This window comes from Melospiza melodia, chromosome 1 (assembly GCF_035770615.1).
Source record: "Melospiza melodia melodia isolate bMelMel2 chromosome 1, bMelMel2.pri, whole genome shotgun sequence".
Taxonomy (NCBI): Eukaryota; Metazoa; Chordata; class Aves; order Passeriformes; family Passerellidae; genus Melospiza; species Melospiza melodia.
Window position 1 is genome coordinate 122,731,150 of NC_086194.1, and position 16,490 is coordinate 122,747,639.

Genomic DNA, 16,490 nt, shown 5'->3' on the forward strand with positions numbered 1-16,490 from the left:
AGAGTGTAAGTATTTAATGTTGTTTTAAAAAAACTAATTACATCCTAAAGCTGTTCTGTAATGCTGAGGCACTAGCACTCCTCTTTTAAATGAAGCATTTTTCTGGACTTACTTGTGCAGGATCCACATCATTCAACATAACTACTGAAGTGCAGTGATAATCTAGGACCAGTCTCCAGAAATCTTTGACAGTATTTGGTAAGGGATGCTGCGTAACTATAAAAGCTGATGGTTGCTTGTAGCTCTGCAAAGAAGTAACAAGATGATGAGAAGAATGGCAACAGAGAAAAATCCATTTAGCAGAATGTCAGTCATAGCCCCAAAACTTCAGGACTGAAAGCATTATTTCTATTTTCTGTATAATTAATATATTGTTTTCATCTCTTTTCTGAGAACTTATATGCTTCAAAGTTAATAAACTGCATTTGGGAAGGATATAACTTCTACAAATGTTATATTTCTAAAATGTATTTCATGCCACAGGCATAGAGTAAAATCATCAGAGGCTTTTGCTTCCAATGTAACTCCTACAAGATTTTGAGCAACGGGTTTGTTTTGAGCTGTTAATGGACAGATTAATCTTGGCTGTTTGCATTTAGCTCTAAATTTGAAGGATGCCTGTGAAAGGAAATATCTAGTTATTCTTCAGAAATATTGTTGAAATTCTGGTCTATCTGACAGCAGTGAAGATACCCAGGGGATAAATTTCAGTGCTCTTTGTTTCTTTTAGTACCAGAGTATGTCATTGACTGAGCTGTTTGCTGGAACTTTTCCCCTGTGGATCTCAAACCAACATTTTCACTTATATCCTTCTGAGTGTTGAAAGGTACTCTGGCCATACTGAGGCAATTTTTGGGAGGGGGTGCCACTGCCTTCATTAAGGAGGGTGGGGAAGTCTCTACATGCCTTGAACTGAACCATCTGCACCACAACAGAGATCCAATCACATCAGCTACCGTAGGCAAGTGGTTGGATTCCTGGGGCTGTCCTGTGCAGGGCCAGGATTTGGACTTTGGTGGCTTTGACTTTGGCAGGTGCCAAGAGGACAGTGCCAGACTCCTTTTGGTGGTGCCCAGTGAAAGGACAGGAAGCAATGGCCATAAGCTAAAACACAGGAAGTTCCAGCCTGAAGGTGAGGAAGAATTTATTTACACTGAGCTGTCAGAGCACTGGAACAGGCTGCCTAGGGAGGTCATGGAGTCTCCCTCTCTGGAGACATTCAACACCCACCTGGACACGTTCCCATGTCACCTGCTCAGGGTGACCCTCCTTGGCAGGAGGGGTCAGACCACATGATCTCCAGAGGTCTCTTCCAACCCTAGCAATTATGGGATTTGGTGATCCTTATGGGTCCCTTCCAACTCAGGATATTCTATGATTGTTCTTTCACAGATAATCACTGAGGAGACCACAGAAAATGATTCCACTGTTTTGGGTACAGATGCAGACATGCAAAACTTTGGTTCTTTGTTTCAGCACATGGCAACCAGCAGGTAATGATGCTCCTCATACATTAAGCATTTGCTTTCTGTCCTACTGGTCCTGCCTTGCTGGAATTTTCATGCAGATGAGAGGTCCAAACGGGTCTCCGTTATTCATTCAATTAGGGTTCTCAGAAGTTCTTTTGGGAACACTATTCTCAAACTCATTCTGATACTGAATAAGGAAAACTATGCTTGCTGCCTCTTTTGCTTGAAATGAGCTCTGAAAGGCTTAGATGAGGTGATTCAACAACACCTCAATGGATTCAAGTGGAGAGGGGGACACACTTAATCTTGCTTGCTGGAGATTGAGTGTTTAGAGAGATGAACAAATGTCTGCCCTTGTCTATCAGTGCAGGGATGCTGCAGAAGCATGCTTCAAGGTGGAAAGCAACCCAAATCACCTCCTGCCTGGAACCTTTCGCCTAGACACAGATCTGCATGTAGCCCATTGTTTCAATAGTGAAGAAAGGAAGCATCTTCAAAGCAAGTATTAAGGCCCTGCTCTTTCTGAGCATTACTTAATTCACAGAACAAAACAGTACTGAAGTCTCCAGGAAAGAAGACAATGTAATGGCACAATCACAGACCACAAATTAAGGAGCTCTGTTCTAATATTAAATGTCATTGACCTACTGTGAGAGGCTAGACAAGTCAATTACACTTCTGTTCTCAGTTTCTCTACATAGATAAACTAAAAGATACATATTCACAGGAGTGTTTTGAACTTCAGCTCATTTTAGGAAAAGGCTTTGAGAACTTGGAAGGAAAGAAACGAAAAAAACTGCAATAAACTGTTATTACCCTAGCTTCACTTTTTAAAAAGGCCATTTACAATGTGTTCCTTCCTTACTAACCTCTTTTTTCTTGTTGTTTATGTGTTTGACAACAGTAATGACTATAGCTGTAAATTGTCAAAAATAGGCTATAAATATCTACAGACCGTAAAGGCAGTTTAAGTGTCTTTTTACTGTTACTCTATTACAAGGATTAGAATTGCCATAGATGCATTTGGGAAAAAACTCCACACACACATGAAGAGGAACCATTCATTCAAGCAGAAATAAACAGGAAGGCTGAAGTAATGGCTTGTGTACTATCTTGTGTTGACAGACAATTATTTTTTTTGTTAATTACTGTTTAAATTATAAACAAAGGGAACTGAAATATTGCTGCAAACCTTATTATTCTATTTAACTGCCTGTATCTCTTAATAGGTAACTCTTGTTTTCCTAGGCCAGATGGTTAAAAATTCAAGCACTAGGGAGAAATCCAGACACATTCAATTTATCAAAACTCCCTGAATTGCTCTCTGAGCATGGCTTTGGAACCTTGGCTGTGACATAACATATGTGTGATCCTAAATGTACTTGGGAGTGTAAAGATTTTGTGCCATGCTTCTGGGAAACAAAACAAGCCAGAAGGTTTTCCTTCTTACGCTGACTCCATTTTCTAGCACGGCTCAGTTTGGAGGGCTGCTTATTGCCTTTTTATTATTAATGCTGTGGTGCAGACTTACATCCATCAGTGCAGCATTGATGTAGTTACTGCTCTCCCCATCTATCGTGATGAGGAAAGGCAGGCATCTGTCTGGAGGCAGCACATCCATGCAGCGATTCTTCTCGTGGTTTCGCGGCAAGAGCGCGATGCTGCAATCCTCAACGCGCAGCGTCGGAGTCACCATATTTAAAGTCTTTCAAGGAGAGTAAACAATGCAACAGAAAAATTAGCACTGCACTGAAAGCAACCCAAAATATTTAAGAATAGATCAGCTCAGCATTCAGCTTCAGCGGGAATCAATATGCCGAGAAATGAAAACACATCACAGTCAGCAGGCTTTGGAAGCAGAGAAATCCTGGGAGCATAGGATTATGAAAAACAACCTCACAGACAGCTGTGGAGTAGCCTGCTTTCTGGAGAAAGGACAACAGAAGGATCAACATACTACCCTCGAGTAAAATGAATATTTTACTACTACCCCACTGCATTATTTTATGATTCAGCATTACTCAGTAGAGATGAGTGACATGTTATTTTTCCCTTTTTTTGACATCTTTCACTCGTAGACCTGTTACAAAATTCATATGTCTATAAAAACTTAAGCAGAAGTCTTTACTATAGCTAAACTCTACAGCTTCTAGGCAATGTAAGCCACTACTTACCCTAAATTCCTCTTTGATCTGGCTTGAGTTTGTTTGAGGATCTAGTTTATTCATTTCATAGTAAGCAGACCTGACTTGAGAAGCTGGAATAGTTGTGTCCCCACAAAGACAGGCTTCCAGGATAGCATCATGGATGAATACATACTGTTCCTGGTTAAGCAATTAAAGCAGATAGTTACTGACATGGAATGCATAGACCATTAGTATTTTGGTAAATAAAACATAGCAACTAATATGGTTGCTACTTCACTCTTCAGTTTACCAGCACTGAAGCAAGACCAGAAGTAACGACCACAGTTTAAAAAACTTTATCCCACTCATTTGGAAATTAATATATAAAGATTGTCTTAAACAAACTACAAGTAGTTAGAGAAGTGCAGTAACATTCCATAACACAAAACTCAGAATGTTTCTGGTTTTCTCATTCCTCTGGGCGGTTCTGTAGGTGCTATCATGAAACTAAACCTCAACAAGATGTACTCCAGAATGAATCATTCCCAGAGAGAAAACATTCCTGATTTCCCCCATTTTTTAAGAAACATTATGAACCTTCAGTGAGGCATAACTGTGCACTTATTTGGGAAAGGGGTCTTCAGGTTTGTGCAGAGACTATTTTGTGCATATGACCGAGGAAACTACTTTCTGGAGGGTGCCAACCAACTACAAAGCTCTATCTTTATGGGCTAGAAGGGCATTTCTTCTTGCAAAGCAGTCTTCCAGTAGATGAGCAATACCTCGGTCTGCACCATGTTAACTCTGCGGGATCGAAGCTCTCTCACACAGTTGTAGATGTCCACGACGCCTTCTCGTTCTGCCATATCTAGCATGATGTCAATGACAATGAAACATCCAGTTCTGCCAGCGCCAGCACTGAAGCAGAAGAAGAGCACAGTTAATATGCAGCAGGGTATTGGAAATGTAAAGGGTGTAGGGTTCATCTCACTGGTGCTTGATCATTTGGATGATTACTGAAATTGAGCCAGGCACTTGCAGAACTTCAGACTCAGCTTTCTTACTCTTATTTATATATCCAAATATGTATAATATATATGTATTCTGGTTTACAGTATTTTTTGAGCAGACCTACAGTGGCTTTGGCAGCCTGTATGAGAATACACAGTAAAGGAGAAGCAAAAGCAGGTCTTGAGTTTAACACAAACCACAGCAGAGAGATTTCTGTTTTACCTACCTGCAGTGAACCACCAGAGGCCCAGCATTGGGTGGACTCTTGGCTTTGACCTGCCGTACAAATCCCAGCAGGCCCGTGGCATGGTATGGGACACCATGGTCTGGCCAGCCCGTGAAGTGGAACTGACGTATCTCCCGAATCTCATGAGCACCTCTCTGGTGAAAAGACAAGGGTTGAAATTTTCAAAAGCCTGAGCCTTGCTGAAAAGCACCCCCTACCAACACAATCCGTACAGACTGCTGGAGAGCTTCCTCACAGCAGGAGAGCAAGCTCAAAGGTTGGGTATTAACTGGTTTCAAAGCCTTCCAACAAAATTAGGTAAGTAAACATTAGATTGAAACTTTTAGCAACAAGAGAAATGCTCATCTCTGTATTTAAGTACTAGGCTGCTTTGCAAACTGTGGCCTTAAGATGCATGCCATGATCACAGAACAGGTCAGCAGTGAGGCTGAACACAGAGCACTGATGACCTTTTTTTTCCCCCACTGCCCTCCACAGGGGTTTTGCTGCTGACTTCAGAGCACTACAGCTTCAGCATAATTTTCATTTGTCCCCTTCATTGGTCTGAAAGAAAAAGCTGAATAATAGCAAATCTTTTTGCACCTTCAATCATAGGGGCTGTGTTTGTAGCCCTCCACATGCTCACTGTTCAGGTGATTTGCCACAGTCTACAAGGACATGGATATAGTGAGACAAGTGTGAATGAGAAGCTGATTGTGTAAGTAATTTCCCATGTGACTTTGGGGAACAGTCTGGATATCAGAAGAGTATAAGTTTTATTTTCTTACTGGTTGTATTTTCCCTTCCCCATCTCAAAATGCAGCTGCCAGTATTTCATTCTCATTAGAAATCCACAAACTGGAGGCCATCATACATAGCTCATAAACAAATAGCAAAATTATGGCATATCATGTCTAGGCTGGACTAAATGTCAACAATACTAGTAACTGGTACTTTACAGCTTTTCTTTTTAGAGATGGATTTCCTGTCTTGAGCTAGATGGAATATAAAAGGTTTTATTCTCTTTGAATAATAAGTAATATAAGCTTCCTAATTTACTGCTATTATGCATTAGTCTGGGATTTTCAGTGGTGGAGAAATTTTGGACATGTCAGGACTAGAGAGGCCTTAGTGTATGTTGGAGCCTCTGATGCTCTGACAGCTCAGGCTGGGGGTCTGTGGAGACAGGGCATCTGCTCAGAGGAATATCTCATCTCCCCTGAAAATAGACACAAAAAAGGCAGGCAAGGGAGAGGATTAAGAGCATATGAGGCAGTGGTGTGGACTGAGGATATCACACCCTTTAAACAGAAATGACCTTCTATCCTAAAAACCAATTTTAAAACATAATGAAATCCAGGAATAGACAAAACAATTTGCATTTTAAGACAGTCTACCACACACATTTGAATACAATTTAGTCCCTGCTCTCTGGGGATTTTAGAGTGTGGTAGTTAATGCATCTCTGCTACTGTAAGCAAGGCCTTCAACTCTGCAAATAGCTCTGCTTAGGTGAAGGTAGTGCCTCAAACACTTTTATACTGCTTGTAACAACTGCCCATGACCCCCAAAGAAACAAAGATCCCATAGAAAAAAAACAATGCCATGACTATACAAGCTGAGGACTGAAGTGAGTAACCCATACAAATTCTTCTTGCAGTGTACAGCTGAGATTTTCAAACAATTTACAAAAAACAAACTGCCCCTCCAAAGCAATGTGCCTGGCTGCTACACAGATCAGGTTATGTCCTGTACATACTCTGCCTTAGTTGTGAACAGGCTGTCTGTCAGGCTGACTGAATTTTTGTCTGCCATTGTTAACAGACACTTAGGAAAGGTTTTGCATATAGGATACTTTTATAATGAGTTTTCTTATTATATCTACAAAGGAATGACTTTTATATCTAGCTTTCCTGCTGGTTTCTAAACCCAAAATAGCACACAACTGCATGAATCATAAAAGCATATGCTCATCTGGGAAAGACTATACAGATGAAACAAACAGAAAATGCTGTACACTGCTAAACCCTAGGATGTTAAAAAATTATACAAAAACTTATGCTGCTGCTGTATTTTACTATTCATGTATGACTTATTCATCTGAGTTAACTGTTGTGCTGTAAAGAAACTGCTCCAAAGGAACTGCTTATTCACACAATGTAAAGCATACCTAGGAAACAGTCTTCAAAATCAGGCTGCACTTTTGGCTTCAATTTTCTCAGCATTATACTCTGACTACTCAATGTCCATTAAAAAAACCCAACAAAACTGAAGTAAGTGATCACTTTATCTTCAAGCAAATCAACTTCTAAATTGTACTTTATGAGCAGGTATGAGATGTTCATCAACAAACAGAAAGGACAGTCAGAAGGAACTAAAGGTCTTGGAGAATTTGATTCCTCTGATTTTCTGCACATCTACGAAGAACCTGAGGCTGCAATTACATCTTCCTTATCCCTCCTCCTCATCTGCCACAATGGACAAGGCCAGTTCTCTTAACTCCACCCTTGCAGTTCCTATGTGTTAAATCTTTAATCATTCTGGATTTCAGATGTTGTCCCCAGAAGTCAGCCTGACACAGGGGGTTAGGCCACCTAAGGCACAGAACTCTGGAATTTTTTTCCTGTTGAATTACTGAAGCTCCTGTTAGTGAAATCTGCAAGTACTTTGGAATGGAGGCTCCAGTGGTAAGCGTTACAAACCGCCTTTCAATTAGCATTATCTGCATGTTTGGTCAGGGCGCTCTCTGTCTCATCATGCACCTTGACTTAGGGAAGGTGAAAAGTACCAATCTCAGTACATCAAAAATATAAACTTGAGAGAATGATGGTGAAAGAAATGTACAGACTTGATGTTCCAGTAACATTGGAGGAGTTAAAAAATATGGAAAATAGAGTAAAAACAAATGTACTTTACTCAAAGTACAGTGACACTGCTTTTAGAGGCTTACTGAAAAACTACCAACTATTAAAAAACGCAGTGTCTAAATGAAATCTTTTCAGATGGAGATTTTTAAAAAGAAATAAAATGTTTAGTGCCTTTTATCTCTATCTGTTCTAATGCACTTATTCAAGACAGTTTGGTTATGTTCAACTGTAAAATCCTCTAGGTCTTTTCTTCAGTCCCAGTTAAGAAGCGAAAAGCTAACATCAAAGCATGAGCTTAAAATTTGCAGAATAGAAATCAACCAGTGCTTCATCTACTTCAAAGTGTAGCCAACGTTTCTCATCTGTTTATTAAAAATACCTAAATGCAAGGAAACAACAGGCTTGAGTCAATTCAGTCTACAATATGTATAGTGGTAAACATGATACAATATTTCAATTCATTCAAACCACGTAATTCTATTATCATTACCCTCAGGTTGCTGTATTGATGCATATTTAAGTATTAGATTGAAGAATAAAACAGGAAAAAACCCTAATTCCTTTGTTACTCTGGATGTGTGTACAGAGACCCTGTGGGGTAGTCATTTTGGCAGTTTCAGGTACCTGGGTGCAGGATTCTTTGATGCTAAATATTATGTTCTTCAAACCCATAAATGAATACTATTTCATTATTAGAGAGAGCCAATAAATCATGGGTACTGCAACTAAATCAAAAGAAGCTTTCTAAGCTAATTAGTTGAAAATCTACTGTTGTGATGGAGCACTACTTTGGTGTATGCTATTAGGAATATCTAGTTTTACCAAGGAGGCTCTTTCCTTGGTGTTCTGCAACTCAAATGGGTCCTGATACATACAATTAAAACCTTTCTGTTCTTTAATGAATTCTGAATGAAACTGCTGAGTTGACACAAAATGCATGGTACACTTCACCACTGACTGACCCTGCCTATTCTCACTTTCAGTGAGTGCCTTATTTGTTATTTCTATGTTTTCCATACATTGCAGCTGGGGAGCTGCAAGTTCTACGGGCTACAAAACATCAAACAAATGTGTGGTATTACTCTAACAAACAGTAATACAACACACAGGCTGGAACTCTCCATGTAAGGATGGATTCCTGTGAAAAGGGAAATTGCCTTGAGAAGAACAGTAATTTGTTACAGCTCTGTCTCTGCAGACCAGGCACACCCTGGCCCAACAGAAAACCGAATTCTCCACCACAGACTTCTGAATAATGCTGCATGCAGCCTCTGGTACAGACAGAAAATGAATGTGGGGAATGTAAGATGGGAAAGCAGCACAAATGTGTTTTTCAATTGATTGCTGGGAGGAAGGCTTCGATTTCTCCTAGGCAAGGAACATCACTTTTTCTAACTCAGGCAGGGGCCAACAGTGATGAAAAGCACAGAACAGTTGCTGCATTTGAAGAAGAAAAACACAGATTACCATAAGAGGGCGGTAGTAGTTTACCCAAAAAACCTATAAACCCAGGATGTCAGTCAAAAGATTTAACTTTCCCTTGTTGAATCTGCATGTAAGTTACTTTGGCAGATACCAATGTATTTAAGAAAACTGAATTTGGAAACTTACCTTTTCTACAGCAAATGTTCGAATCACGTATTCAGCCAGCAGCTCTGTATCTATTGGGGTAACTTTAATGTCTTTATATATCTCTGTGTCATCTGGCCAGTATTTGCAGCATTTGACCTTTAAAAGATACAAAAGAAATTAAGGTTCATTTATTTTAGAAAGTTCATAGGGAATCCATTTTGCATTCTGTGCAATGATTTCTGATTTAAAGTGCAATCATGCACAGAACAGTCACATTTTCTGCACCTGTAAATGTTTGAGGGACATTGCCTCTTCTCTTTTTAAGACAGCTTTCAGAGTTTCTCATGAGCTTTGTGTTGCACTTAGTGAAGTAAGGCAAATTTGTTTGGAGCACAAAGAATATTTATGCCCTGCACAGTTCAACTATGGTAACTGTTCATTTCCTGTGCTTTCCAGAGCAGAGTGTGCCCAGAGGGACAAATATCACCAGAAGTCTTTCCCCCAACCTCTACTTGTTGATTTGTCTCAAAAATACCTTTCTATCTTCTAAAATAAAAGTGTTTTGCAGACAGGAAGGAGACCTCATGGCAGTTCAGAGCTTCCTCACGAGGGGAAGAGGAGGGGCAGCACTGATCTCTTTTCTGTGCTGACCAGTGAAGGACCAAGGGAATGGCCTGAATCTATGTCACGGGAGGTGTGGGTTGGGTATCAGGAGAAGGTTCTCCCCCCAGAGGGTGGCTGGGCACTGGAACAGGCTCCCCAGAAAAGTCACAGCACAAGCCTGACAGAGTTCAAGAAGCACTTGGACAATGCTTTCAGGCACAGGGTGTGACTCTTGGGGATGGTGCTGTGCAGGGCCAGGAGCTGGACTTTGATGATTCTTGTGGATTCCTTCTAAATCAAGCTATGTCTTGTATGATTATTTTTAGAAAGGCACCTGTTTTCTCAGATTAACTTTCCAAAGGAACTGATGAGAGGTTGAATAGCAAAACTCAGTGCTTGAAGTCAAGAGCTAAGATTTGTGTCCAGGCTTTAACTATTATAACTCTACACAGCTTAACTACTAATTTACAGGTAACTCCAAACATTATGGGTGGGATTCATCTCACTTAGCTCAACCTAAACTGTTATTTTTAAAAGTGGGTGGTTTGAGGACTGTATTTGATGATGTAGATAGCTGACTGACTTACGAATTTTCTCCTCCTTCCTATTTGTGTGGACAAAGTGGTGGGCTGGGAAGCTAACACATTACTTACATCTCTCTTTTACTCTGCGTTATCATGGTAATAGCTCTGCTATCACCACTGCATCTGGCCATCATCCAGGAGTGCAGTACATGCTAGGAGTGGCACCTGTTATACATCTGCTGCATGGAACTGTCTCTCTCCTTCTCCCACCAAAGGGAAAATTTAAAATTATCTTTTAATACATATAAATCTAGTTTACCTAAATATGCACTTCAATGAGTCAAGTAAAAAACCTGAGTGCTCTAAATATTCAATGGAAAACTGATAGAAAAAAAAAATTAAACTTCACAACTGATAAGAGAATTTCTCAGACCTATTTTCAAGGAAAAATATTTGGATTACTACCATGTTTAATCCTGAGCAAAAGGTAAAACTGCTTATACACAGATGAACATGTGTATAAGCAAACACAGAAAACTGTAATGCAGGATTCAAATGATTTATTTATACAAACTCCAGGTTCAGTATAGAAAGCATTATGCAGAAAGTCAAACCCCATCCTGTCAAGAAGAAGAAAATATATTTTCTTAAGCATTTGTTTCCAGAATGTCACTGATAATTGTGTGCGATATTTCTTTACTGTCTGGATAGATGGGAAATCTTGCCACATCACAGGAGTGACACTGGCTGATAAAGTAAAAGGTTTGTCCAGGCAGGGTCAGTAGTTCTGGCCCTTCTTCTGGCTCATTAGCAGGATAAAATTTAAATCTGAATAGAATTGAGTTGAAGGGCTGGCAAAATACAGCCCCACATCAGGATCCTCTTCACAGAAAAAGAGTAGCCTGGTCAGAAGCCCTGGCTCCCAGCCACAAAATTATACAAGCATCCTAACAGCTTGTTCCTGCTTATGCAACTAATGGAAAGCTCCTAGAGCAGAGCTGAAGTTCAGGTAGCTTTATAAGCAGGTTTTTATTTATTTTTCTGTGCTTGCTTTCACACCTAGTAACCACAATAGCATTGGCTAAAAATATTCTTTATAGTCTTCACCTTTCATCTGGTATTAAGGGTGGTTTCAAGGCGACTGGCAACACCAGAGTTCCCTTCTATGGTTAGAGGCCTGGAGCTGGGACTCTGGACAGTGCTTGGCACTCCTGTAACAGGGCAGGGATGGCAAGACTGCTTCCCCCACCATGCTCCAGAGCCAGGAAGCTGACAGGGTGCCAGAGAGCAGAAGGATTCCACCAGCCAAGGACCAAGCAGAGGGCCATTTCCAGGATCCCTAACAACAGGATCTCTGACAAATGTGTGTTCATCTCTACAACTTATCTATCACTGTCAGCAATGAGAGCAAACATTTCAAAAGCATTATACATTGCTGCAAGCAGTATAGTAGTTACTGCTGCTATTATTGCATCTACTTGATATTTATCCAGATCTTATTTTGTTCAGATGTATTACCAAAGATCCTCTCATAGAAGCTAAGTGAAAGACATTGAATGCTCATTGTTTTGTCTGTGTTCTTAAAATAATCCAGAAAATTCACATTGTTCAAATCCCTTAGGCCAGCAAACTGACCCTTTTATAGCCATTGCCAGAAACTCTCTGAAACAGGGTTTTCCCACCTATGGCTAAGATGACCTTTTGACTCTTCATGAAGAGTTAGACAATTCACACTGCCTCTGGGCTGGAGCAACACACTGACAACCCCTTCTCTGGAGCTGATTCCCTTTTCCTGCCTGTTCACAAATCCCTTACATAGGTGGAACCTGAACCACACGGAGGGGCGCCTGCAGGCAGGGAGGGAGCAGCTGGAGCCGTGATCCCAGGCACAGCACTGCCCATCAGCACCTCTCTCTTTGCTGCTAACTTTAGCCTCCTTTCTTTCTGATGGGTGCCTGCCATCCTTGAAACAGCTCTAGTTTAGCAAAATAAACAATTGCAAGGAGGGGAAGCAACCTTGGCTGAATTAAATTGCTCTTTCCTTGAAGGAAAACAGATCTATTTCTAACTTGCTAAGTCCAGACTGTCTGGATTATGGCTAAGAACTAGGGACAATTGAGAAAGACCAATTTAGAAGAGCACAGTCCCTGTGTTCTTATGCCTCAGCTGCTGGATTTGGTTCCACTCTTTTTTAAACCTTATTTAAGATGATACAGTGGAATAATTAGGGAAGCACTGGGAGATGTTGCACAGAAGTTATAGCCTTTTGTGCCTCATGCAGCTTGGGCCCACCAGGGATTTCTTAGTCTGCTGCAAAGGGGATTTTGGGCATGGAGCAGACTGGAGCTGAGCAGAAGGATCCATGACAACACAATTTCCTGAAAACTCTCCCAAGTGGAATAGGGGCTGTGAAAGCCATGGGAACTGTGCCAGAATTAAGTCAGAGCCACAGACCAACTGATGATTCACTCTCTAACAGAGGAAAAAAGACCTAAGCCCAACTTTATTTTAATTCAGGCTTTTCTCCTACTTTTGGCTCTTGTTCTGCAATGCTCTGCACGTGCTGAGCTCTGGACCTGAGAACTCCATGGACTCCGGGTGAACCAAAAGTCAAGAAAAGGCTTAAATATCCATCTCCCATCTCCTCTAGGACCACTCAAATAAATGCAAAGGTGTCTTAAAGAGAAAAGTAGATGAACTAGTGTAAATCAAAATCACATTTATAAATGCTTATTGGATCAGGGCCTTTATTTGTACAAGAAAAGACAATTGCAACAAAATAGAATATGGTTTTACTCATTAAATATGAGAAACACTGCTGGTAGCATATGTTCAATTTTTCTTTTTAGCACAGCTTTAGCTACCATAACTTGACGGATCTATTTTCCATTTTATAAACATTTGGTACGTGTTTTACAAAAAAGCCTTGCTAACAGAAGGTTTAACTAAATAATTGATACATGATTCCAGAACTGAATATTAAATGCACTAGATCTTTTTTTTTCCCACACCGTTGCTACCATAACTGTAAGTATCGTCCACAAAACAGGAAACATAATTTTGAAATCTCATCTGAGCAGAATTATAATTGAGAGTTTGTTCACATACACCCCACATTTATATCCCACCAACATGCCAAAAAATACAGATGTTCATCACAAGATGAGATAAAAGGATGATTGCCAGACACATAATGAAAATGCTCTGGTTTAATCTATTCATCCCAAGGTACACTGTCCAATTGTTTCAAACATGTTTATTTTGCTAATAGTTTAAGAAATTTGGAGAAGAGAATTACCTACTTCCACTGTCTAGTTCCATCCCCCTGTAAAATAGTCTCACGTGTGAAACTCAGAATTAAAAATGAAAGTAGAAAGTTGTTGTTGCTAGTTCTAAATATAACAAATATTGTAGGCTGTGGATGGCTAATGAACACAAATTGTGACTTCCAAAGCTGTATATTTAACCATTTGGCAATGTGACACATGTAGCTAAAGGCAGTAGGAAAGTCAGGACAGTAATTCATTTACCTAGAATGTTGGAATAGGAGCAATATTACAGACTTAATATGTGAGCTGGCTGTGAAATACACTTTGCAGTCCATACAGAACAGTTTAAATAACACTGATTATTCAAAGTTTCCAATTGCCTTTGATTCTGAAATATTCTTAGCAAAGGGGTGATATATATAACTGACTATGCCCTGCATGGATTGTCATTAGTGAAGAGCACTATTATACATTCTAATCTAAAATTAATCCTGAACTAAGTAATGACGATAAGTCAGACATAAATTTTGAAGTAAAACCTCTTGGCTATAAAATGAAACAGCCAACCATGCTCACTGGTAAAATTTTAAACAGATTTTACAGATGTAGCTCGGATAACAGGTACTTTTATTTGGCTGACTTGAACTAAAAGTACATCCAATAATTGGAAGTATTTTTATTTAAATACTTTTCAAACAAAAAATGTATTACAATATAAGAACATCTTATGTGTTATAAAACAACCTTTGACAGGAGATAAAACCCAGTCTTCCTTTTTTTTTCATTTTCTTTTGTTTGCTTTTGAGCAAGTCTGTTATTAGTTTTATACCTCATTCTACAGTTTTCTACAAAAGGTGTGGAAGACTATTGAGAAATACGATATTTGAGATACTGTTTGGCACCATCAGAATGGGTCTCTGTGAAGTCTTTATGCTGTTCACAGCTGCCAGGGTGGGAAGAGATGTCTCCATGAATTTTACCAGCTCAGTCTAACTTCTTCTTGGGATGATTCAGAGCTGACATAGTTCTCCACCTTCTGCTGCCCTGGGCTGCCCCAAGAGTGCAGCCCTAAGTTGCCTGGTGGGTGCACTCTCATTCAGCTTCTGCCCAGAAGAGCTGGCTTTCTGGAGATGCCCAGCAGCAGCCATAAACAAATGCTTTCCACCTGACAAAATGAGTGTGACCCTTTGTTCTTCAGACTCAGTATTGTGTTAGCATGCCATCAACCTGGCAGAGTGGGTTAGATGAAATTAAGGTGACAGGCCAACCCATGGTGTGGCCTTCTTTTGACCATAAAGAAGATTTGGTCTAGAAGAGCAGCTTTAGGGTAAAGCAACCCAAGGTAAAGCTGTTCCAGTGTTCCTTCCTCCACTGTTAATACCAACAGAGAAATATGGATTGTCTCTGTTTCATAGCTTATGTTTAGGCAATTCTGTGCATCTCAGTACAGCCCTGGAGAAGAAAAGCTGAGCACAGAACACATGAGAAGAGTGGTCCTGTGCCAAGATGAAGGATGGTTAGCTAGAGCTCCTCAAAGCCTGTGTTAATTCCTGACACAACTGTGAAATCATGGGTCTGTTTCTCAGATCCTGTATTTCCAAGAACCTGATGTGTCTGCATTGAACCTGTGCTCTGAACCATGCTTCCATTCCAAGATCAAAATGATGCCATTAGCTGGGTACAGAGCACCACCTACTTAGTGGATTGCCTTCTGGCTCTAAAACCTGATCATCTGATGTTAGCTTAGACAGCTCTACATAGTACTCTACTGGGTAAAGTAAAACTGTGTCAGTGCCTCCAGGATACTTCTCTTTCACAGAGAGATTGAGAGATAATTTCAAGAGACTGCTGAGGTGAGGAGATTTGCAGTTATGAAGCCATTTTGCTAGCTCTGACATTTCAAGTAAGAACCTGAAGCCCTCCCTCCTGGCAAACCTCACCTAAAGTTGCATCCTACACCTTGGTGGCACTTCAGTTAGTCCAACAAAGGGGTCAGTGCATTTGTGTATCCTTAAACCTCTTTTGTTTATTTCTCTAAGTGAATTATCTCAATTGGATTAGTAAGCATTGAGATATTAATCTGTGTTGATTAACATTCTTTGAAACATAGCTTTTACTGGAGACGAGAATAGAACAAAACACTGAGAGCTGAACCCATGACTGCTGTGCATGACATGGGACAGTGCTGAATGCCTCTAGCCTGATGTTCTGTTTCATGATGCTAACACTGCTAACCTGGGCACATCTTTTTTAGACAAATGCAAAGAGTCCTTCCTTCTCTTTCCTGGAGGACAACAAATTAAATTTTCCCTAAGGGCTCCTCCCCTACTATGTATAATGCAGTAATGTAAACCTACTATTTCTGGTTAAAAATCTAGAAATATGAAATCTGTTTTGATGTCTAGAAGGGTTCACTGACTTGAAAGATTAACAATAGTTTTAAATTTTGATTGGTTTTCTGTTTTTCTCATTGATATTCTGTGCAAGTATAAACTGTCCTCTACTCAATCAGAGATCTGGAATTACAATGAAACCAAAAGTATAACAACAGAATATAACACCTCGTGCTGATGTACCATAAGTACCAGTCCCATTTTTGGAGGGTAAACAAGAATAGGAAAAAAAATATTCAATGGAGAGGGAAGGACACTATTTATATATTTAAGAAGTTGGGACTAGAATTATCTTGAGGAAGCAAATAGATTAATATAAAAACCTTTCCCCTCTTATTTATAAAATGTGGTTTCTTTCTTTCATTAGAAAAGCTGAAATGAAACCTTAGTCACCAGTGTGCATACAAACTCTTTGGCACACCTCCTAAGG

General features: G+C 39.9%; 1 protein-coding gene across 9 annotated transcripts in view; it reads right to left on the reverse strand.

Moving 5' to 3' along the window:
- PTPRM (protein tyrosine phosphatase receptor type M) overlaps positions 1-16,490 on the reverse strand; it is a 441,289-nt gene that overhangs the window by 12,373 nt on the left and 412,426 nt on the right. For all 9 annotated transcript variants that reach the window (XM_063166391.1, XM_063166383.1, XM_063166378.1 and 6 more), the window contains 6 exons: positions 9,311-9,427; positions 4,833-4,987; positions 4,378-4,513; positions 3,644-3,793; positions 3,001-3,174; positions 113-244 (listed from right to left, as the gene is read on the reverse strand). In XM_063166391.1, the coding sequence (XP_063022461.1) occupies positions 113-244; positions 3,001-3,174; positions 3,644-3,793; positions 4,378-4,513; positions 4,833-4,987; positions 9,311-9,427 (864 nt within the window). The remainder of the gene's footprint in view (positions 1-112; positions 245-3,000; positions 3,175-3,643; positions 3,794-4,377; positions 4,514-4,832; positions 4,988-9,310; positions 9,428-16,490) is intronic.